The sequence below is a fragment of the Porites lutea genome, chromosome 12 (genome assembly GCF_958299795.1).
Source record: "Porites lutea chromosome 12, jaPorLute2.1, whole genome shotgun sequence".
In the NCBI taxonomy this organism is placed as follows: Eukaryota; Metazoa; Cnidaria; class Anthozoa; order Scleractinia; family Poritidae; genus Porites; species Porites lutea.
Genome location: NC_133212.1, coordinates 16,166,034 through 16,191,200, shown reverse-complemented (window position 1 = coordinate 16,191,200; position 25,167 = coordinate 16,166,034). Strand labels below are relative to the sequence as shown.

General features: G+C 38.2%; 2 protein-coding genes across 2 annotated transcripts in view; both read left to right on the top strand.

The window, feature by feature from the left end:
- LOC140953771 (uncharacterized) overlaps window positions 1–3,267 on the top strand; it is a 29,867-nt gene extending 26,600 nt beyond the window's left edge. The window contains exons 12-14 of the mRNA XM_073403161.1: window positions 1,902–2,210; window positions 2,844–2,947; window positions 3,097–3,267. Of these exons, the coding sequence (XP_073259262.1) occupies window positions 1,902–2,210; window positions 2,844–2,947; window positions 3,097–3,267 (584 nt within the window). The remainder of the gene's footprint in view (window positions 1–1,901; window positions 2,211–2,843; window positions 2,948–3,096) is intronic.
- Window positions 3,268–3,989: 722 nt separating this feature from the next.
- LOC140953981 (receptor-type tyrosine-protein phosphatase U-like) lies at window positions 3,990–23,656 on the top strand. Its single transcript, XM_073403369.1, has 7 exons — window positions 3,990–4,176; window positions 8,165–8,267; window positions 10,129–10,402; window positions 10,957–11,008; window positions 21,999–22,073; window positions 22,857–23,003; window positions 23,114–23,656. The coding sequence occupies exons 1-7, from the start codon at window positions 4,170–4,172 to the stop codon at window positions 23,326–23,328; spliced, it is 873 nt and encodes a 290-aa protein (XP_073259470.1). The 5' UTR covers window positions 3,990–4,169; the 3' UTR covers window positions 23,329–23,656.
- Window positions 23,657–25,167: the final 1,511 nt, after the last annotated feature.

Sequence of the window (25,167 nt, the reverse complement as noted above, 5' to 3'; positions counted from 1 at the left end):
AATACGGTATCGGTAGCCTGTGAAAAAAATCCGACATTTCGCGACGCCACCACTAGTTTCTGCGAGCGCACACTTGAATTTCCATACTGATGACAGTGCTTCCAATTGCTAATTTCAACCAATCAAAAACACTACCCATGCCATTTCCGGGTACGGTCGCGTCATCAGAAGAAATTTCTGCGCTCGTTCCTCGATCGTCAAAACCAGCGGTGGCATCGCAAAATGTCAGCTGTTTTCTCAGCTAAAACATCAATAAGCCTGCGTATACGGCTTTAGACTTTCGAGCAAGTTATGTCCACAAAGCACCCAATCCTTCCTTGTGATTAAAAAAGCGACGTAAGATGAATGGCAAGCTTTTATCGATCTCCCACTCGCTCTAAATCTCCTACTTGTAGTCCAATCCAACGTCCTACATGGAGGTGGGGGGCCCGGGATAGATGAGGTAACATGTGGCGGGGTTATATGCTTCTGATTTAAGGTGGCTCCATAATTAATACTAGAGCATTTTGCTGTGACCAATTTTCCGTCATAACTTTTTGGTTTTTAACGCGATGGCTGCGAAACTTTGCAAAGAACAACAGATATCATTCGGCAATAATATGAAATATTCCGATTTCATTGATAGAAAATTATTTCTTGAGAAATTAGCGCTTAAAAGGACCCTACTGTTCAAAGAAAATCGCGTCTAGTAAAAAATTTTGCTGATATTTTTTACTGAAATTTCTGGTATCGGCTTTAATTGATGTAATAAATATGCCGGAGGAATTTCAGAAAAATCGTTGGAGCAAAAGTCCGTAACTAAAAGTCGCTCAAAATTCAGCGCTGAAATTGTTTTGGAATTTCAAAAATAAATTACTATCAGGAAAAAGGAGCCACCAGTTTGAATTTTAGGGACAAATAAATTCAACGTTTGCTAATTCTTAAAACAAAAGCCGATTGCCTATCGTGCTATTCTTTAAAAGGTACATTTTAGTTTTAGAAGCACTATAAATTGCTCAAAACCTTGCTCTGAATTAGAATGACTTGTTCTTCGACAGTTTTAAAATATCCCTTGGCAGTTTTGGCTCAAACTCCTGCTGCGTACATTTTGATGTATTGCAATGCATTTTTAACGACTTTTACTGCTGTTCGTTGCTTCCAACTCAGGAAAGAAGTATTGAGATTGGACGCTACCTCGTATCAGAGCTCAGATAGAACTGTCCAGCACCTTTGTTTATGACTACAAAATGAGCACGAGCGGCAGTTCTGCGAGGAATTCGCACCTCACCCAGGGGCGACGAACGACAATGATGACCATGCCTGTGAACCGATTAACATCACAGTGCAAAATAAAATTATCGCAAAAATACTGCCCTTGAATAAATTTACAACTCTGAAATTTTTGTCACTCCTTCCTTCAATGAATGGGTATTTTTTTTTATTGATTATTATGTTTTGCTCTGCAGCCACCTTAAGCAATGAAAGGGTTTCCTTTCGTTTGTTCGAACGGATAGCAAGATAGAGGTGGACTGAAACATGAAAAAGTTAGGCCATCTTTCAAGTTTTAATAATATGCTTTTCAAACTCACCAAAGGAATATTATGACTAGTCCACCCTGGTGAAATTTGTTTAATATTTGTTTGAGCACTGTTTTGTGTATGGGTAAAGGCAATGAGTAACCTATTCAGCACATAATTGGCACTAAACAGCAATTCTCTCGTGACATAAAGACTTAGCCAACTGTTTCAACTGGAGATGTGTCTTTTTGTAGAGACAGGAATTGTAAGTAAAACTAAGTTTGGTATCTTTGTGCCCAATAGAGCTTTCCATAATAAAGAGGCATCCTTATTTTTGTCGAACATAAGTGTAATTATTACCACCTCTTTATTTTTAAGTCTTTGAATGTTTCTTTTTCTTGATAGCACCCAGCTTCGGTCCAGATAATTTAGTTACTACTGAATTGAATGAAACAACATTCAACATTTCTTGGGCTCCTCTACCAACGGAGAAGAGCAATGGGATAGTCATTCTCTATGAAGCAAAGGCGGAGTTAGTGCTCACGAGACCACGCTCACGGAGAGCAGTTGCAAACACCAAAGGATTGAATACAACAAAAGCCTTTGCTGTTTTGAAGGATTTTCTCACTTGTTCCCAGTACAGAATCTCTGTTCGGGCTTTTACGGTCGTTGGACCTGGGCCCTATGGTCCGCCCACACAACTGCATACATCAAGTAGGTAGTCAGAGTTACCCCAAGCCTCTGTTTCAAAACGAGGCTAAGTACCAAACCTTTCTCGTGAGAATAGGTTTTCTTTGCGTGAAAATAGAAAATCATTTTTACACTTAGTCTTGTTTTAAAACAGAGGCTTGGGGTAACTCGGAAATGGCCTGTTTTATACCAAAAAATACATTATTTGTTGGGAAATAAGTCTAGCCCTCGGGATATGTTAAGTTATTTCCAGAAGAATAAAACACTTGAAATCAATGGGAATTTGCTTTCCACAGAGGTTCGCAAACTTGTATTCAGTGTTGTGAGGAGAGAACAATGGGACAATATGCTTCTTGGTTTCTCGCCATCACAATATTCTGCATTGTTTGCCTTGAGGCAATCGCACTTGGACTTGATAACGTTTAAGGCAATCGATTAAAATGTGCGGATGTCCCAGGAATTAGACCTCTGTTTCATTTTAGCCTCTAAAAAATAACTTAATAGTGAAATTCACATATCCCAGCCAACGCCTTAAGTTTCCTTCTCTGTCCCATAATTCTCTCTCGGGTAGGAAGGTGGCTTTCATGCCGGGCACGTCTGTCCATTTCAACCATATGTAATTTGCCTGGATTTATTGCCGATATGTTTTCTCTCAAGGGCCAGCCGCACCTAGAGTATTAGTGGCCATGACTGAAGAAACAAAGGTGACGCTGGAATGGACACCACCAACAAATGTCCCAGATGGGGGCGTCAAATATAAGGTGAGAGGTGTATAAAGGACACTGACTACAGGTCGAACGTACATGTAATACATTGAGCAATTGTAATCGTAAAATATTCTTAGAGCCCTGATGGCATTTCTATTCATTATCATTACATGTATCATCTTTATTATCTTTATTATCCTCAGCTTGATGGTTTGCTGGAGTCCTCCTTTGCTGACAGAATTCCACTGGCCGTGGCCCCTAGGGACCTGTTTCTCAAAAGCCCCGATAGCTTTTCGGCTCCGAAAAGCTGTTTCGTGTTTGTCTTATTTGCATTCAAGATTAAAGTTCCAATAATTCTGAAAATGATACAATAAAAATTATCAGTTGACGAGACAAAATTGACTTGTTTAAGAACTAAGAACTGTGCTAATATTCAACAGGGTTTGACTTTAAAATCCGCCTTCTGGCCCGAAAAGTTTCCGGGCCTTTCGAGAAACGGGTCCCAGGTGTCTAAGACTTTGCGAAGGATTCTGGCCGTTCCTAGTGAGCGTGCTTTCTGTAATGGTTCTAGATGACAGGTGACGCCAATCTCAACTAACCACTATTCTATCTTAAGATATAGTCTCAAATGTACCGATAACGACTGGTACTACGGTTACTTTGCGAAATTTCCAGGTTCGTTTCACCACCCTCTCTAGTTCTCCTCCTCCTCCTCCTTCGTCTTCTTCTTGTCATCGTTATTCTTATTATTCTTACTATTTTAATGATAACGATAATGACAATGATAATGATAATGATGATGGTTGATAATGATAATAATAATAATGGAAATAATAATGGTAAATAAATAAATAAAGACAAAACACAAAGCTGACAAAGGGAGATGGAGGGAAGGGAAAGGAACAAGTGGTAATGATGATGATTGTATTAGTAAAAAAAGTGGCCGAGGATTTGCACTCGGGACTACTGAGAACAAATCTAGCCAGCGGTCAAAGCGGGACATAAACTCGGGGCCTCCTCCGAGTCCAGCGCTCTAACCACTCGGCCACACTACCTCCGCTTAATGTTAAGGGTTTTTTTTTTGTAAATTAAGGTTAAATACACGGGGACAAAGGATTACAACACATCGTTTTTGGATATTGGTGAACAAGATGCACAAGAGGCGACAAATTACTTGGTGGAGAATTTGGTACCTGGTACTCTGTATAAGTTTAAAGTTAGTGGTGAATCCGTCTGTGTGGAAGGCCAACCCACTGCTGTTGACGCAACCACGAAAATGTCCGGTAAGCAAAAGCAGCTCCAGCTAACTTAAATTTAAAACTAAATCTGTGTATTTTGATGAAGGTTTTTCTTTGTGGTAATATGCAAATGCTGCAAATTTTCAATGAGTGGGAATTTTGGACGGAGTTTAAAAAAAATCGAATTCAAGGCGTTTGTTGAAATACAATAAATACCTTAACGTTAAACGTTTATCTATTTTTGAGGCAATTTTTTGGAAACTGAATAAAAAAGAATAGCGTTGATTTGCTTTATTGAAATAACCAGCATTCTGGCCCATGCAAAAACGTAGCTTAATCAGGCGGTAAAACCCTATTCATTTAATGCTGTTAAAAGAGGAGGCTTCTAATTTCTTTCAGTGAGATTTTAAAAATGAAATTCTTAAGCTCGCTCATGCTTAAGAATTTTAGCAGCCATTTTACTTGAAAGCTCTCTTGAACGCCTTCTTACAAATGATCTCCATTATTTCAAGGAACGTGAAAGACTGAACTTCCCGCTACAAAAGGGTTTACCATAGTGCACTGCAGGCTATGAAACATAGTTCACGGGAGCAACCTTAAGGTGGCTCGACTGGATTTTTTGGGGGGGATACTTCCCAAGTTTGAGCATTAACTACGTCGGCATTAGCCAGAGTATCAGGCCTTCTTAAGGGGCTAAGGGAAAGGAGATCTTAGATGGGGGAGGGGGGAGGGGCAGAAGAGAAAGGAAGGCCTCACACAAAACCATTCAGCAAATCGTGTGACACATCCAAAATCTGGATGTGGCAGTGATTGGATAACACAATAACCCCTGACGTCACCGACCGCAAGTAAATACGAGCAAAGCGATCGGCAGGGATAAGCCATTCAAATTTTTCATAGATGTTTTCATTTTATGTTATGTGGTACTTTTATGGACAGAGAAGCAGAGAGAAATTCAAAAAGGCTCTAGAGAACGCTCTCAAGTTCTTTCCTGGCATAAAAAAAAGCCGAGCAAGAATTCTGTTCAAAGCTTCGTAGTTCTAAGGAAAGATATTCTCGGAGTATGGAAAAGCCTCATATACCAGCTTCTGCCGAAACCATGTCCGAGTATTGGCTTTACAAGACCGGGACAGAGATGACAATATCAGTGTTTCAGATATCTAAGTTCTGATTTACAACATCCTGCCGTTAAAAGGGTGTTGTTATTGTAAATAAAATTAGAGCGAGGTAGTCATGTATTGAGATAGCCGACAGCACCAAGGCTTTAGCTTGACTTTGGTTGTGGCGGTTACGATAGCGTACGTGATTGGAATTCGTTTGCTTGCTCTTCCGAAATTTTTTTTTCACTTTTGAAATGTCTTAAGCTCAAGCGGGCGCCATCATATTTCGCCAACGGGATTGACTTTTTGCAATAGGCTCTCAATCCTTTCTTAACTGAACTTGTAACAACTTTCACGATCTCTCTGTGAAGTGGTGGAATTTGCTGCTGCTTGATAATTTTCTAGGCATAGGTGTTTCACCATCGCACCTTCGTAATTTCTATTTATTCTTCCAGCTCCTTTCAACCACCCGAGAATACGAGGGATAACCAAAAAAACCTAAAGAAAAAAAAATAGATTTTCCCTCGGACGATTCTCGGCCTGATCTACATCAGCTTTTTAGCTGCCAGACTTTTTAGGAACCTGCTTATTAATGAGCGCCTGTTGTAACTCTCTAAACAAAAGCAATTTACAATTTTCCGGGCACACGTTTATTTACAAACAGAGCTTTGGCGATCTCACACTAGCACAATTCCTAAAACATTTAATAATTCCTCAAAAACGGCAGGTTTTCCATTGCAAGTATTCGAAAACTCCTCATTGGAGGTTTCAGAAAAAAGCGAAGTTGTAGCAACACAAGCACAGGAGCTCGGCCAGACCATAAGGTGAGATTTATTTTATGCGAGCTTTTTGACACGTGAAGGTGACAACTCAATGACCGGAAGTGATTTTGATTGGATGGTATCGAATCGTGCTGTGTGGGGGTGAAAGGCTCCAGCAAAAGCATCTGTGTCAGGCGTTTCTCTCCTTCAGCTCTCTCCCTCTTTCGCTTCCATCTTTCCCCTTTTCCCCCAGAAACGCCTGATACTCAGGTTACATCGGCATGAGTAAAGAGATGGGAAAAAGGTTACCACAACTGTATTATATAAAGATGAAAATTTCTTATGATCTGGATTTTATTGCAATCGGAGTCGCCATGACAACGTAACGACGCCATTGCGTCGTCCTCAATATTCACTGGCATTGTTTTCAAGTTTCATATGCGCGTGCACATTTAACAAAGAGGAAGAAATTTGCAAAAAAAACACTCTCGATTACTTTCCTAAATATTCGGAATATGCTAATATTGGCTTGTGTCACAGAAAGCAGTGAGAGCCGAAACACTGAACGTCGCGGCTCATCGTGTAGGATGCAATACTTAATTATATTACTCGGGTTATAACATCACAGAAACTCTTAAAAAGAGTTAATGCGATCTTATAATATATCGCTAATTTCTTTACCCGGTTATTAGCATATTCCGGAGATTTAACCAAGGGTCCTTTTTGATGCAAATTGAGGACAATGAGGACGCTCACTTGTAAACAAAAAATCTGGGGGAAACATTGATTATATCTGAGGCCCTATTTAAAAACCTTCTCTATTTTCAATGTTCTTGAAACTTACAGTGTATATTTATTGCCGATTAATCGCGGGACAACCAAATTTATAAAAAAAATTATCGGGCTGTTTTTTGAAAAATGCGCAATTTGTAGGCATGGACCAAATTAGGTGCAAAAACTCTCTGTAACAAAAGCAGCTGAATGCAATTTAATAAAATTCTTCTCACTTGCGATCGCCCAGAGCAATTCACCTCTTTTTTGTACGCAGTTTGCAATGGAATCAAACCAAAGCTTATCATTTTCTTAAAAAAAAAAAATAAAATAGCTAGTTGTGTGGATAGCATGCTATTTCACCGTTTTTATGATCCGTAAAACTTCGTTTCAAAATATTTCGAAAACGCTCTCAGAATTTGTTCAAACTTTGCCTCAATTGAGGCAATTATGGCAGGTACATACTCCGTTAAGCGATTTCTCAAAAAAACTCCTGGTACAGAGAAACACATCACACGTTGCCATGGTGACTCCGATTGCAATAAAATCCAGGTCATAAGAAATTTCCATCTTTATATAATACAGTTGTGGTAATCTTTTTCCCATCTCTTTACTCATGCTGACGTAGTTAATTCTCAAACTTGGGAGGTATCCCTCTGAAAAATCCAGACGAGCCACCTAAACTGAAATAGGTGTATAAATAATTATTTAAACACAGTAAGATCTTCAGTAATATACAAAGTTACGAATTACTGTTTACACTTCATTCACTCAGTTTTAGAAGATTGCTTAGTGGGAAACCGATGATTGAAACACTCGGTTAATTTCCCTTTTGAATTGCCCTGTGGACTTTATGTTTCTAACGTATTATGGTAAGGAATTCGATAATTGAGCCCCGCTATAGCTAAAGCTACGCACGAGTTTCGTAGATCGTGCTATGAACTTCGTTCATTAGATTGTCATGTAATTCACTTTTAAGGTCATTTTTGTTCAGTTCTTGATTCAGCAGTTTGAAGCTCTTTTCGCATAAAAATGCTATTTTCAAACGTTAAGGCACTTGTGTTTTGGTTTCTTTAGATCTGTGCTCATTGTAGCCTGTGTCTAGACCCCCTCCCTCTCCTCTCGATTTTTCCTGAAGGAAGGGGGGAGGGGTCAGTACACAGGCTATGCTCCTTGTTTTCTTTTTCACCATTCGCTACTTTAGTAACGAGGAGGGAACTGGCGCCGAAATGCGCCCCGCACTTGCCTCTGGGATCGTTAATGGACGCGGTAATCAGCCATTGGCCATTTTTTCCCTGTCCTTAGTAAGAGTCCCAGAAGTCTTTGCCAAAGTTAACTCGGCTTAGTTCCTCTATCTATTCATCTCCTTTTTGACTTTTTTTTAAAATTATATTTCTATAGCTCCCCTTGCACCATACGTTGGAGAGATAATGGATATAAGGGTCTCAAAGTCAAGTGCTGTTATCCAGTTATGGCCTGCAGAACAAAGAAATGGCCCCATAAGGTATGATCCAAGCCTAGTGCCTAGGGCTAGTATAAAGTCGTAGACTAACCCAAGGTTAAAAATTATTCTAAGGAAAGATTTTGGAGCCGTTTAAATAACCGAACAAGTCGAAGCGATGTATGGTTGAGCTGTCTTTAGAGCAACTAGCCAGGCAGTTTTAAAAACTTGCTAACCGAACAGTACGAACATATATCGTGTACCTGTTGCTTATTTCAGTTCAAGTCTTGTTTTTTGTCCTGTAGGCCATTCAGCTGTATGAGCTGTGTGCAATCAAACCGAAAGGAGGGCTTTATACTTATGTAGTCTTGAGTTTAACTTTCCAGGTACTTACAAAGTTCCACAAGTTTGTATAAAAAGTTGGTTTTGCTTTCGAAAAAAAAGGATCAGAAAATACTCAGTTCTTGTCAAAAGAAAACTGCTGTAGTTGATGTCTTTATTTTGAATACACTAGACTTTCATAATTCTTTGTGATATGAATATTTAAAGGTTATCTGAATCACAGTTGTGAACCTGTATAATATCTAGGAAGTGGTCTCCGCTTTGGAAACTAAGTGATTTTGTTCAGTTTTCTATGCTTGAGCTTTTTGTAGAGAATTCAAACAGGATGTAAGTCTGGCATCAGAGCTATCTGGCTATTTTTCGTGGTAGACAAAACGTGAATCTTCTACGAAAAAAAACTAAACTAAAGAAAAACATCGAAGCTTAGCATTAATTCGGCAAATGGCAGCGTCCTGCATTAATTAAAATTTAATGTGCCTCTCCTCTTATCGATCATAAAAATTAGCCAATCAGCATGCGAGAAATGATTCAGTTATTGTAAAAATGCGTTATTAACCAAGCGCGAGGGCCGTACAAGAAAGTAAGAGATTTTGGAAATCAGGTCGTTAGAGAACAAAAACGGCCTATTTCCATCTACGATCCTGAACAAACTTTACAAACTTTGTTAATCAGGGTTCGCAAAGTATTGAAAAGTCCTTGAAGTTTAAGGAAGTCCATGAAAAGTCCTTAAATTTCTGTGCAAGTCATTGAAAAGTCCTTGAATTTTCTTCAGCTTTGAATTTAGTGGCCTGGAAAGTATTTTTTGATGCTTTTTGGTTGTCTAAGACTTTAATACAAATCATAGTTCAGAAAATTTAAAGGTTATTTACATAAAGTGCCTTATGTCTTATGCAATAATTAACTATCAGGTTAATGCAGGTGACTGACTGAAAAATGTAGAGAAGTTGGTGAAGCAAACGGTTAAAGCCTTATTAGAATAAACTGGGAATTTGAATTTTTTTATTTTACAATCAGTGAAATTCTGTTCCTAGTAGATGGTCCTTGAAAATCTAATGTGGTCCTTGAAAACTCCTCGAAAAATGGCTGCAGTTTTTTTTTATGAACCCTGTAAATAACAGATTCATTACTGGAGTGCAAAAAAAGGAAAAGAGGAAAATGAGTAAATTAATGAATGAATAAATGAATAAATGAGCAAAGATAAAGATAAGACTCAAATTATATTTCACTGAAAAGCTGGTTGAATCATTCCTCTGTCTTCTAATACTCTTAACCTAACGCAATGGATCCCTAAATAAATAAGTTTGATCAGCATTCCTGCAATTGACACTTATAACCATCTGATAGCTTGATCCGATCTGTTTTCGCTCTTTGAATCAATGGTCACTCCGAAGTCACACTTCATATTGTACCAAAATTGTGTGGGCACCTGAAGACCTCAAAATATTCACCAAGCGAAAATTTCACCCCTTCCAAGTAACAAACTCACTAAAAACACTACTGATATTATTCAGCAAAACTTCTGACCGAGGTCTGAAAGCCCTTTATTATTGTTTATTTTATTTTATTTTTTTCATTTTTCCAGTGTTTATCAGGTTATAGTTCTGAAGGTGGCTGATTGCAACAAGAACCTTCCACCCGATTTTGATTCTAAGCTAAAAAATTCAGAGGGTGATTCGCAATACAACATCGACTTTTACATTTCTGCTGAGATAAGTAACGATCCAGTGCACGAGAAAACCTGGACTTTCACAGTTGGTGATGAGAAAAACTATGGAGCTTACAAAAATACCGCCTTACAACAAGGGGAGGATTATATTGTCTTTCAGAGAGCTTTGACTAAAGGCAGAACCGAAAAGGTAAATCTAGTTTAGCTGAAAGTCCAGTCAAAGACTATTGCCATTTTGCCAACATGCTGGGGTCTAACACCATGTAAAGCATTTTTTAAAAAAAAAAACTGAATCATTAGATAAATCAATTCTAGCGTTCTCATTGGCTTAGCCATCATGGTATATGAGCCATAAGACCCTGCTCTCCAATTCTCTCCAATTCTAGCGTTTTCATTGGCTTAGCCATCATGGTATATGAGCCATAAAACCCTGCTCTCCAATTATGGTAACTGTACGCGTCTACTCAAAATTAAAACAAGCTGAAAATCGGTTGTTTTTACAACTGAAGTCGGGAAGAATTCTCGATATTTTGTGGGCGTTTTTAATAAAAGAATTACACCACACGCGCTTGTTGGATATGAGATGATTATAGCCAACTCCTATCCAAAGGACAGTCGTAGAATAATTGTTAAGTATCTGAATGTGTTACAGCCAACAGAACATATTTTTATTTATGAATGTATATAATTATTCTAGTGTATATAATTATAAATGTAACTTTTTGTTGACCACAAATACTATAGGTCGTTTTAAAAGGAAATCCCATCAAGGTTGCTAAAATATCAATCACTAAAGGTGAGAGTCGTAATGTTCTGTTGTAATTTTAAATAATTTGATGGTGCCGTATGATCTCCCTCTATATGTTTTATTTTGTCCTACTAGAAATACGTTATCGAAAAAAAACTCGCGAAGCTAAAAACGGTCAGCAGCGAGGATAAAGGGAAAGAAGCGAAGGGAAAAAATGTGTTAAAAAAGTCTAAAACTAAACAGAGAAAAATGTTTAAAGAAAACCCACTTCACTGGGCCACGCTGCCATTGAATAATTGATCCGGTAAAGTTGTTACACTTTGAGTATTTTTCTCTGCCATACACGCTGTTTGAAGCTTGTAGAACTGTATTTATCACGCATTCAAAGGTAACTTTGAGAAAAATTAGCTTAAGCGAGTATTTCAATGCCATTTTTCCATTATTTCTGTGTTAATTTACTCTCGCGCTTAACGGCCGACATAACTCTTTGCTTGCGCTTCTGGTAGGAGCCACGCGCGATGCAAATTCCGAGAGATTTATTAACCTCGCTTTCACGAAGAATTATAATACGCAGTTTATTTTATTTATTAGCAGACCTCGTTTTAGCCTCCCACGCAGACGTTCTTAGAGGAGTCGTATTTCCTCCCTCCCACAAACTCCTGCATACCCAAGTCCAGCATTCCTTTCCCATTGTTTTACCCTCATGGTAATGCGACCAATCAGCAGTGGGATGTATTATTTTACAATTTCCCGCGAATAGCCCAGTTTACAGTTACTTGTGAAAACGAGGCTGGAATTGACCTTCTTTTAATACAACCCTTCCTGCTTTATTATGTAAAGCATGTTGTTCTTTGACGCTAACTAGTATTTTTCAAGCATAATTCTCATTACAAAAGGAAGGGGGTTTGTATCAGAACAAAAACGTGCTTAAAGTCGTTGACAGTCTCGCTTGCTTGGAGATTAGATCGAGAGCAAGCGAGACTAACCAGGTCAACCTCAACTTCACGGTCACTCAAAAGCTAGGATACTAAGTCCACAACTGAAACTCAAGAAATGCGGACGCTGTGAGGTTAGAAATAGCGATTATTTCAAATAAATACTAGCGCTTTTTGTGCGACGCTTTAAATCAGTCACCTGCAGGGAGAGTTAAATTTTCGGGAAAACCCGGAGTTGATTTTCCTCACTTGATCGAGCCGGCAGTCGGTTTAAATTTCAGCAACATCAGAACTCTGGATCCGATTTGTTTACTTGCACGCTAGATGGCACAAAAAGGCTCTTGCGTTTAGAAAAAGCGAAGGAGAATTTAGAGAGCATCAAAGAGAAGATATTTGGCGTTCATTAATTTGTACATCAAAGAGTAAATCGGCAAATTGCGGATAAAGTTGTTGAGATCAGAGATGAAAACATCACACTCCATACAACAACAAAGAACTTCAGCGGCGAAGAAATCTCTGAAAATTACTCATCTAGAAACTTCCTGCAAATAACTCAGACTAGCCGGAATATCCCTTAATTTAAGGACAGTTGTGACGTCATTGAGCTATTTTTCTCAACGAAAATGGCAGTTCGATTACCTAAGCGACCAGAGTCACCGTTTCGAGGCTCTCAGGCATATTTCGAAGACTTACACAATTTTTTTTTTTATGTGGGCAGCGTATCGGAAGCCTTATTGGAAGTGCCGCGTGAAATATTCAGCACATTTTGTGGCTTATTTCTTCTTTTAAAGAACGTGATGTAGGCGGGATTTTGGTCGGTTTTCAAGGTAGGGGAACAAGTATCTATTATTTTTTGGATTCACAGATTTTTGACGAAGTTCTAGATATTTTTCTTTGATTACCATATCGATTAAAATTTATCATGTTGAATATGGGGATGGTAGACAACCTAGAATTTTGGTAGACAATTTTTGAATTCCCAGGTCCAAAACACGTGTTCCACTCCCGGTTATCACGCAGGCGAATTTGCGGGGATAAAATTAAAGATCCGATGCGCAAGGTAGATACTAACCGCCTTGTTTCTGAAACTCACCAAATCTGGAAAGATTTACTACTGTTGGATTCTCCAAATGTTCATTTACAGTATACAAAAAATCAAAGAAAGAAGGCAAATTTCAACTGTAAATGATGTATTTCCCCACTCATTGAACACTGATGAAAATCTTGCAAGCCAGTGAAGCCACGACCTTCGTGATCAGTCCAGAATATTCGAACACCCCAACGATTCCTTGCAATGAATGATGCTCGTATTCTCAACACGTTCCAACAAAACCTTCGGGGATATTCCAAAGTTATTAGAAAACTGTTGCATTCTTGACGAAATAGTAATTTTTCGGCTGATACTTTTATCAAAGTCTATTTTTTTTACCAAAAAAAAATTGCCATTCGGTCAGGAAATTACTTTTACCTTATTATTTTAGACGGAAACCTGCGTTTTGAACAAATTTTAAACCTCTGGGAAATGGCTCGGTCACGTTTAAATCACTTTGTACTTGATTGGTCATGCTCGATTCATTCATTTACAGGTGGCTTCCAACATGTCGAAAGTATTGTTATTTAGTCTGGCGTCAGAAATTTCCAAAACCACTTTCTTGACATTAGACAAGAAAGAGAAAAACAAATGACTGATATTTAGCCACAACTGGTTTCGGAAATTTTTAAAACCATTTTTAATTTCTTGCATGGTTTTAAAAATTTCTGAAACCATTTTCCGAAAAAGGGTTGTGTTAGCAATGACTAAAGCTGAGGCTAATGTTAATCGATTGGTTTCAGAAAATTCCGAAACCAATCGTGCCACGATGAGATTGCATTACTTTGTAATCCAACGCTCCGAATTTCATTCTCGGTAGGTTTAAGACAATACATAGTGTAGGCATCTTCAATGAAGAATTTTAATTAAGTGGCATTGATTTAAATCTATTGGATCAGAAAATTCTTATAACTGAATGCCGTAAACTATAAGGTTTGTCCGAGCTGATATGCGTCGCCTATACACAGAATCATTCCACCACAGCATTTTCCTCCAGGCGTTGCCGTATGTTCATTGACGACAATACAGTTTTTGCCCCGTTTAAAACTTGCTTTGGCTATATACTGATCCTAAAAAAGTTGAAAAAAAAGTGATACATATAAATTTAAAATAACACAAAAACACGCTTCTGTGAACATTTTATAACTGAATTTTTCTTTTCTTGACCACATCCATCCAGGAAACTCCTCGATAATCAGGGGCACCCAACGTCAATTTTCGGAAAATATCTGTTCGGAAGACCATTTGAGATCTAGAATTTTCGGAATATTTGTTGTAAAAATTTCTTGCTTGCCTGCCTCTCCTGGGATTTTCGAACATCTGAAAAATGGTATGATTGCTCATTTTCAACGGATTCTTACCCTAAAAAGGTCACCTAAGGATTTTCGGGAGCCTTTTTTCTGGCTGAAATCAATCGAAAATGTAAGTTTTGATCCCTAATTATTTTCGGATCAATAGACTTTCAGCTAGGAAATCCGAACAGATGAAAAATTGTTAGGGGGTAAAAATATGGCTATATCTACCGTTTAAAGACTAAAATACGTTCAACAATGCTATTTTTAAGTGGTTTTGAACTATATTGTCGATGGGTGCCCCTGAATACTAGGAAACAATTTACGTCTTCTTCTTCTTCTTTTATCACATTGCAACTATTATACCGAATAGCTTTTCGTGCCCACAAGAAAAGCGGTCCGACCAGTACAGTATGAAAACCTACCCGAAATGTGACTCTCCACTTTAGAAATCAATCGGCGCAAGCGGCAGGTTCGCTCCGTCGAAATCACTGTTCTTGTGTGTGAACTGAGAAGCCCTATCTGCTATGGTTTTCATGTCGGCGCAAAAGCTATCCGGTACAGTGTGAAGAACATAACATAAGGTTTAAGGTAGATCTCGAATGTTCTTGCGTTATGGAGATTCTGTGTCAAATTAAATAATCAATGAAAATATAGGCAGTGGCTCAAAAGGCTTGTTGTTTTTAATAATAAAAGAGATCATAACATCAATAGCTCTTCATAACTCGAGGTTTTTTTACTTTAAAAATTATGCATAGTAACACAGGCACAGACTGCTATATTACAAGACCTCAATTGAAAGAAAAAAAACACTCAGAAGCTAGAGATATCTATTAAATAACATATTCAAGTCATATTTATCTAAACTTACCTTAGCCATTACGAAAGACCCAGGATACAACCTGCGTCAATGAGAGGGTATGATCTCTCAGCGTTAAAATATGCATAGTTTGTACGTCAAAGAAGGAGAGGGTTCGATGCTCTTGATCCTTAGCCGGAGATACACCTTGTGTGGCGAAAATCCCGAATGGCGTAACCGTCTTCAGCGTCTTCTTTAAACCGCTGTTCTCTATAGTAATTGAAATATAATCATTTCTTTGGCGCTGGGAACCTCGCAGCTTTTAACGACAGCGGTAACATGTCCTGTTTACTGCCAACTGACAGCTAACAAACGATCCTTTCCTTTTTCGTACAAATATTTCATCATCATTCAGTTCAAGACACCACTTTCCTGCTTCTGGTCTGCTCAGTGTTACTCTAGGGTTCCTGATTGGGACTAGTAACAGTATTTCTCGATCAGAACAGTCCCTAGTAGTTAGATTGCACAATCCTACCATGTTTATCTTGTTCCTATATCACTCGTGAATTCGTGATCTGTGGGTGAAAATCACGCAGATTGCGGTTTTATTAAGCGGGCCATCTGAGAAACGTCAATTGACAAGCCTGTTATCTTTCGTTTATTTTTCGACTGATGTTTTGTAAAAAAAAATGGCTTGCAAACAGAAGAAATCTGCTTGGATTTCAGTAAAACTGTAACAACTTCCAGCGTTTTTGTCTTTTTTTTGTGCGCTTGTTGTTGTTGTTGTTGTTGTTGTTGTTTTTTGTTGTTGTGTTGTGTTTTCGTTTTGTTTTTTTGTTTTTTTTTCCTAAAACAGATTGCACGTTCGACCATTCCCACCTGTCTTTAACAATCCGGTCTCTTTGTAGTGGCGCACCCAAGTTAAGTTGGAGAATCACTTAACAATAAATCTGGTCCTAAGGTTGAGAGCACCAAGACAACCTCTGGGCTGAACAATTTTTAACTTTTATCCTCACCTAAAAGAACAAAACAAAACTAGAAAACCTAATTGCGTGTTACCATCACGTGTACCGGTGTTGAAAGCACAAATGTAATAACTGGTCACAAATGTAATAAAGGTCACAACTGTAAAATCATTTGGTCACAATTGTAATAAACATCTAAACTAAGCTAAAACAAATTAAAATCACAACGAAATCTAAAATCCCACAGAGGATATTCTCTTCTACGCTTTTACACCACACTGTGCACGAGTAAAAATTTTTAAAACTTTAAAAAATTTGAAAAGATATCACATCAAATCAAAGGTGAGCTGAATAGCTAAAATGTCACAGGAAATTGTATGGGTGAACTCTTTCCTTAGGGGATATCACGAGTATGTGACTGAGTGGGAACCAAGATTGGGAGACTTTTATACACTCGTGCCGAACCTAACAATATAAAGGATCCAAAAAAACGTTCTGACGACTCAACAATGGAAAGGTCATAGTCAACGGGAAACGAGTGAAGAGGGTTGGTGTAGAATAGGCCTTGAGGTTCCTTGGAAGTATCAGGCAAAGGTAAAGAGGATGAAGCTTATGTTCTCAGAATTGACGGGGACACGGAACAACTTTGCAGAAGTAAGGAGGATACAGTAAGTGAAGGTATAAGTCGCGCGGACAAAAATGACGAGCTACAGAATGGAGTAGGATCAGGATACACAGGGCAATTTTTAAACAACGATGTGCTAGAAAGTATCATTAAGATTACCTTAAAGTCCTTTCCGTTTATAAGAACATCCCTACGAGGTGTAAATACCTTCTTCAGAGAAACAGTAGACAAGACGCCTTGCCCTACGGTATACATTCCAGAACTTGCAGAAAAAACAGTCGTCATAAGCATGAGGAAACTGGTAGTGCTGAAGGGGAGATGCAGTAGTGCTGTTGAACGCCTTCCGGCAGTTATTAGATCCCCTAAATGGTATCATGCATGGGTGAGGTTAGTTCCTCTAAAATTTGGATGGTTTGCAATATCTGGCATTTTTTGGAAGAATATTGTAAACACACGTAAATAGAAAAGCGTGCCAAACAAAGAAGAACATATGTTCCTCGTTTAACGCCAAATAGGGAAGCTTGTTTTTTGGATTTGCCAAAGACTGATTAGATTAAAAACTGGGTTCTTCTCAGAGAAAATTTGTGCTTGGTGTATTTATTAATAGGACTGATGTTCAGTTCCCATACTTTTTTGTATGCACAACTACAGTTTCCCTGCCATGTATAGCACGAAAGCAATTCGAAGTCCTAATTTGATAACCACAAGCCTTTCTTTTTCAAGGTTGTAAGTTAATCTTCAGATTTAACGAGATTAAACCATTGTTTTGAAGTTATAGGTTGTCTTAAGTCCACATTTCACTATATTGCAACAATAAAATTTCCGCCAGGACTGTGTGACGAACAGGTGACACTACAGTCTCAGTCTGCTCAATGCCGTAATAAACCAATTAGCACGTTTACATGTAATTCGTATGAGGGTTACCTATCGTGCTTAACCAATTCTGGTCTCCTTCGCAGCCGTTCGTCTGATGCCATCAAGAAGAGCTATTTGAGGCATTTTCCGGCCTCTATCTCGCTTAAAATTAAAGGTTCCAAACTATCCGAAACTTTGCATACCTGTCGAGTATTACGCTGGTCGTGCTGTTCCCAAAGCTTAATAATAGCTTGCAAAGCTCGCACAAAAGACTTTAACCGTCCACTCAAGTTTTGCCTTTCGCTTTCCCACTCCCTACTTCTTTTAGTTCTCGTCAACTTCCCGTTCTTTACGTTTTTCTTAGGCCCTTTTGACTGAATTCCCCTTTGTTTCGATATGATTTGAAAGTCATCTTTGCCCTGCACAATTCAGAATACAAAGTTATATTACCTTTAATTTATGTCTCTGAGTGAGTTACTCTTTTTAAATTGTTAAGTTGGTAATTATTACATTTGTGATCAAATGTTATTACATTTGTGACCTTTATTACATTTGTGACCAAATGTTATTACACTTGTGACCTTTATTACATTTGTGACCAGTTATTACATTTCTGCCTTCAACACCGGCCATTGGTCTATCAATAAACCGCTTGCACCAAGCTCCTCTGTTCGGTGTCTTGATAAATAACTATTTTCGTAATATTTCCGGTCATCAATCATTAAGCAACATCCCAAGTATGGAAAAAAGGCTGCGAATGTACTTTCGTTGACACTGTGAGAATAACTCGAGAACACAATACTCAGTTACAATAAACGGTAAGCAGAAGAGTATTGGAAACAGACCACCATATAATGGATCTGGCTAGTTGTGAATTTGAGAATCCAGATGCTTCCTCTCCGCTCTGCTCAAGGGAATTCGAAGAACCGGACTCGGAAAGTGGCTTCCCCTCTCTATACCATTGCAGCTTTCTGCAACGAAATTGACCAGCCCATTTTCTTGACTCAAAACGATACAAGTGCTCTAGAGGAATATATTTTAAACAGCAGGCTTGAGAGTTGAGGAAGAAGAAGAGGATGATCTTGGATGCAGGCCTCTAAGGGAGTTTGATGAAGAAAACATGGAAACGCGAGGTAAAAAAGAGATTTGTACTGTACCGCGGTACTATGAATAATCCCACTGGATGACGGTCGCTGTTTTAAATATTTAATGCGACAGCGTTGGCCCGATCTCCTGAACATTATTTGAAATGAGACGATTGGGAAGATCCCGGCGGACGATCATAAGGAAACTTGCTATAACTTTACTTTTTTAAGTCCCGAGAGTGACTAATATGACTAGCATCAATTTTCTCCTAACAATAGCCATACATCATTAACACAAAAGGTCACGAGATTCAGTAATGTTAATCTGACAATACTCACTACTGTGTGGAAATTTTTTTATCAAATTCAAGTAATTCTCTGAGTCGGAAAGGTATGAATTTTTAGTTTGGAGATTGTGTATATTGGGGCTAAAATAACGGGTTAATTAGTTACTAAAGTGGTTTCAGTTTATTTCAAACCTTTCAACTGAGCAGTTGTTTGCCAATTTACTTTTGGGCACTGGTGTGGTTATTGTTAGCATCAGCTGTGGCATGCTTTGTGATTTGATAACTTACTTGCGATAACTGCAAAGAAATCTTTGTTTTAACCTGATAAAAAAATAAAATAAAATAAAATACGCATCTACTGCTGGTTGCAACTATGCTTTCAACAATTCTCTTTTTTATGTGTCTTATACATTTTAGTTTTCTCAGGAAATTTAAAAAACCGTAGTTCTGAAATTTCTGAAATCAAGTTTTTGCTCAGAAAAATTCTCTTTTTTATGTGTCTTATACGTTTTAGTTTTCTCAGGAAATTTAAAAAACCGTAGTTCTGATTAAGGCTAGTTTCGGAAATTTCTGAAACCAAGCTGTGGCTCAGAAAAGGCAAATGGAGGTTCTGTAAGTTATCAGGCAAATCATGGGCCGTTTGGCTTTCGGGGCCGATGGCTTCAGAAATTTCTGAAACCATTTTTACCCTGAATTTGGCTTTAGGGAAATGTTCGAGACCATTTTGCTCACTCACGGCTGCAGTGGTTTCAGAAATATCCGAAACCATACTCTTTATACATGATAACAAGAGCCATTATGGCTGTTGATGATAATCCCTTGGTTTCAGAAAATTCCAAAACCACTCTTCCTTAAAAAGGTTTTCTTTAAAAAGAAGTGCTAACGTTTGGTTTGGGAAATTTCCCAAACCGCAGATCATATTGAAAAATGAAGTATTGCGAGTTCTTTGAGTACACCGCATGTATTTCGGATAGATTCATCTAAATTCTCAGTTTTTAAGACGTGATTTTTTCCTTCTGTCAGAATTTAATCCATGTCGGTCTTATTTTAGCCGACGAAAGTGGTCAAAAGTTGCTTTTCAAGCACACATTTATCTTTCTCGTATTTAAATTAATAAACTGGTATAAAATCAGCCGCTGTTAAAAAATGAAAAGCCGGATGATTGTTGACCTCTTACGCCTGAAAGTGGGAAAAATTTAAATTCCGAAAGAAAACAAAATAACAGACTCAATTTTGTACCTAATTTGGACGTAAAGTCAGTTGGGAATGGTTCAAAATTACCTTTTTCAGCCGAAAACTGAACTTTGGAATATCCTTCAACGTTTTAGAACGTGTTTCTCTGACATCAAGTGTTTTATTTGCAATAGTGTGAAACCTACACGAGTACTGTAAGCTTATGTTAAAATCTGTCCGCCTCCGTCCGCCATGGTGAATAATTTTTGATCACTGGGTCGATGTCTTGATAAACATAGCGCGCCTTCTCATTGGTTGAACAGTGTCGCGTGACCAGTTGGCCCTGTCTTTAGTTCTTCACTATATTAAATTTCGTGTCCAATATATTCTGTTTACATCGTTCCGGCTCGATTTGCGCGGAAATCCTCATGCGGTCAACTGCCGTCAATGTCAACCTACCAGACTTTGGTAGGTACAATATGACTGGCTAAGAGCGGAAAGAAATGCTGGTTTCGGGTAAGCAGGTGGCGGTTTCTGGGGCGGGGGCAGTAAAGACTCCGCTAGAAACGCATGCTCGGGAGGCTAACCTCGATCTATTGGAGAGCCCAATTCCTCAGCGTCAGGACCATAGTCAGACTATATATGGTCAGCCATTGTTTTATCATTGATGATCATGGTCAGTTACCATGGTTTGAAATGATCCAGCAATGGTTAAACTATGGCTTGACCATGGTCAACCAAACCATTGTCAACCATATACGTTCAATGGCACAAATTTGACCATGGTCGACCATGAACAAAATTACCAACGTAGGGACTTTGTGAACCGTGTATGACCATGGAGACAATGGCCATGTATATAATTGAAAAGGCAGCAACAGCAAACACTAGTACAACATGGTTGACGATTTTTAAGGTGAAAAAGACACCGTGATATAACATGATCAACCATGTTCAAGGCAAAAGCCAAACATGGAATAACATAGCCAGTGACAGCCATGTATGACTATGGTCAAAGGGATATGTTTAACCATGAAATACCATTGTAGGAGTGGAAGAAAAGCCCCTGATCAGGATAACATTCGATGACATTGACATGATCGTCTATATTTAGAGTGAAATAGAGGTTTTCATGCAATTGAACTAACGCTGTTTGTTTAGCCCACTGCTAAAATTGTAACTTTCAAGACGTTGACTCTGCCACTACTGAATTTAAAATTAGGTTTAGAAACCCAATTATTGCCTATGAAAACTGACAAGGAGACTTTAAGTTGCTATACATTTTAATAGAACACCTCATACTTTTGATTACTTCACTTTTCAATGCATAGATCAAATCCGCGAAAGCACACACCACTATAGATAAATTGCTGATTACTATTGAAGCTTACTTAAGAGCACGCAATTATTTTCCCTCGGATTAAATTAATGTCAGAAATTTCATAATTAAACGGAATAAAATTAAAAGCAAGTAGTCTTTGATGATGATAATTTTTATAACAATACCGAATCTGTTGGAGTTGCGTAAGGGTGCGATCATCAAATGATTTAATAACTGAAAGTTGAAAACAATACGCACACAACACTAAGACAACAGCTGACCAACAGTCGTCTCCGCTACACCCTGTAAATGCAATCACCCAAGGGCCATGGAAATCTGTATGTAATAAGGAGTTTTCCTTTGGTGTAGCTCTTTTATTGAAACCTCTTCAGCAGTACTTTTTGATGGAACTTTTAACTTTCATTATTGCTGATGAGAGGACCACAGTAGACAAACAGAATGACAGAGTAATTTGCTTATTGACTAAACGATAGCCTTATGAATGACTCAGTACCATGGAAACGTGTCGTCACACTTCTCTCTATTCCTCACCTTCCGACTAGCGGATTGATTAGAATGTTCTTTCACTCATTTCATTTTCAACCCCGCAGTTGACAAATCTGATGATAAAGAAACACAGAGAGGGAACGCGTGCCCACAAACATGTTGCAAGCCTTCAAACACAGGTTTGTTAGTTGATTCTAATACAGCTTCCAATGTTTATTGTCTCAGTACAGTCAAGTGAACCGTAGAACTCAAAGACGGTTTGTTTTAGCAGATGAATTATCTTGAACTTCACATACAGACAGTAAAGACCATGTTGTCAGCCAAGTTCTGCCCCCTCTCTATCTCACCAAAATTACAATTGTTGTGTGACGAGACAATGAAGTCTCTGTGTGAAGCTAAGGTATAGGATATGACACTTACTAGTGGCTGAAGGATTCACCAGCTTCAAAGCTAGACAAGTGTGAATGTAATAAGTCAAAACGTCTGTTACATATCTGGCAAAATCATGTCCCTGGTTACTTTTGGTTGTAGTTTCAATCTCTTGAGTGAGTATATCTGAAGGTCATAAACTATGTCTGTTTATAGGGTGCATGTTTCACTTTCCTTTGAATAAAAATGGTTTAGGGATAAGGGAGAGAGGGTCCCTTTCCCTCTGTTAGTCAATCCCTGCCTCTCTCTTCCCCACCTTTCCCATCTCCTTTTGAATCCTACCATGCAAGCTAATAAAATTCTCATGACGCATTATAATCAACAATTAAGTACCAGATCTAATTGAGCGTATTATACCATATTTTTAGTGCTATTTTGCGCATTAAAAGTAATAAATTAATATTAATTATTAAATTCGCGGAGCCCTTGATCTCTCTTCGTTCCTCGAGGGAGGAGGAGAGCTGACTCAAGAAACAAGGTTGTTTAAGCAATCCCCTCACAAGAATTTTAACTCACATGTTTTCACATTGCAGCTTTTGTAATATCGAACATCATCTTAGCAGTTGCATTAATCATTTCTCTTGGAGTGAATCTGTTCCTTTGGCGTGCTCTGCGAAATTCCAAAACAAGCAACAAGCATTCTGTCAGAGAATTACAAGAGAGGGAGCACGAAAATGAAGGTTTTATAAATAATAATTGACATTTTTGGTTGAAAGCTAAGTTTACAACGGTTTCCATTCTTCCTTTTTCTGTGCAATTTTGATTAGATTCTAACCATTTTCAATCTTAGGCAATACAGAAGTCCCGTTTTCTCCAAATGAGTCAAGTTATATGGAGCTGCGTCCTACTCAAATTCAGCAAACGACAATAAATTCAGAATATGGATCTCTTATGAACAACCCAGATGGAGACGCTGATGATGGCAAAACGAAACACGATTATGCTAATGCTTTCTTCCACTTGCACCCTGAACCGTGTGGAAACAAAGAATATGAGAATATATAAATGAATAGTTATGAGGCCCTGTTAAGAAGTTTTAGGGATAAGGGATAACTGGACTAATAATTGTGTTCGGCGAAGGAGAACACTTACTGATTGTGTTCTTCCGTACATGAAGTGGTAACCGTTCCATATGCTAGGCGATTTCACGGTTTGGACGCCATCTTGGACCGGCCTGGCACATTTTGCCTCAATCTCATGTGTTCAGTTTTTCTCATCCGGGAGCTGGTATCTAATTTGTGACACTCGTTCACAGATGAAACGATGGCGATTTTCTGTTTACTACACGTTTGTTTATAGTTTTTCTCGCAGTTTTCAATTGAGTTTTTTTTTTTTTATATAGGAAAATTTCCATTCTAAGATATATATGAGAAACTGTGCCCGAGGTTGTACTCAGACCAAGGGCAACATTTCTCCCAATACGGACCGACCTAGACCGGTAAATAACATTTTTATTTTTTTCTTACTGAGATTGAAAAGTTTCAGGAAAATTTTACTTCAGCCTCCAACCTATGTATGTTGAAGAAGGGCGCGTTCGTGTTGACGTTATTCAAAGCACGCGATCGATTGCAAACCAAAACAAAACATTACAACATGATTTTTAACTTGTCATTTATATTATCACAATTAAGCTCACTTTAGAATAAAAAAAGGTTTTTGTGTGTTGGTAGACAATTCATAATCTGAATGTCAAACAAGGATAAAATAATTGACGAACTTAAAATCCACAGGACAGAAAATACAGCAAAGATAATTCAATCGAGCGGGATAATTATAAAAACTGCACAAAGGCTTTATAAAAAGAGCTAATTACACATACCAATCTTAGGGTTTTGAAGTGAATTCGAATAAAAAAAGGCGATGTGCGTAACTAAACAATTATATAAACAAAGAAATAAAAACGGCAAAACTGACTGCTGGAAAAGTTGTTCGTGTTGTTTATTCAAGATTGAAAGCTAAATGCATGATGATCATCGACAACAACCTTCTCTGAAAAGTACAAAACTAGCGAGTCAAAATTCAATGAAAAACGGCAGAATCTAAATTTAGACAGCAAAAATGGAAAACAAACCTACAACCAGAGAAAAAATGTCGAATAGACGGTGGATAAGAGCAAGATTGAAGTACTTACAGCGTAGGTTTAAAAGCTAGTGAAGCGACATCACGAGCCGCCTGTTTTGCTTTACTTTAGCGGTTTTCCTGGCTGACTTGCTTGATTCTCCCTTCAGATGTTTTGTCTGAGTAAGAAAATTCACTTTTCCCTAGCTAACGCTAATAATAGCGCAAGTTTTAAAAGAAAAATGGTTAAAAATCACCGGTTTTGCTCATTCACAAACAACAAACAAACTTGTGAATGAAGCTGGCAACGACTCCGCCCGGGTTAGTGGGCAAGATCGTAAAAAATCGCTCGCTCTCGGAACCAATCAGACTGCAGGATTTGGAGGGTTCTGCCCGCTCGCAAGCTTAGAACAAAACAAGACGCTACGGAGCGTACACTTCGGCGTCGTGGTTGTGGAACTAATTAATTGTAAATGCGGAGGAATAGTAAGAAATCAAATATGGCAAGAGTAAGGTGTTAATTTGTGAAATTATGGGATTTGTCAGGATATTCTGAAAAGAGCAACATCCAAGAGGCCTACTTGCCAAAAACTAGCATTTCGGGACAAATTGTCTCCGAGATATTAGCCCAGTTATGCTCTGATGACTCCATACAAATCCTTCTAAAAAAACAATTCTAAATTTTCTGAATTTTTCTTAGTCACATCAGGCTTCAAAAACAGCATAGCAGTCTCATGTACTGATTAAAGATATGTAAGGCAGGGGTAAGGAGTCAATTACGTTGAG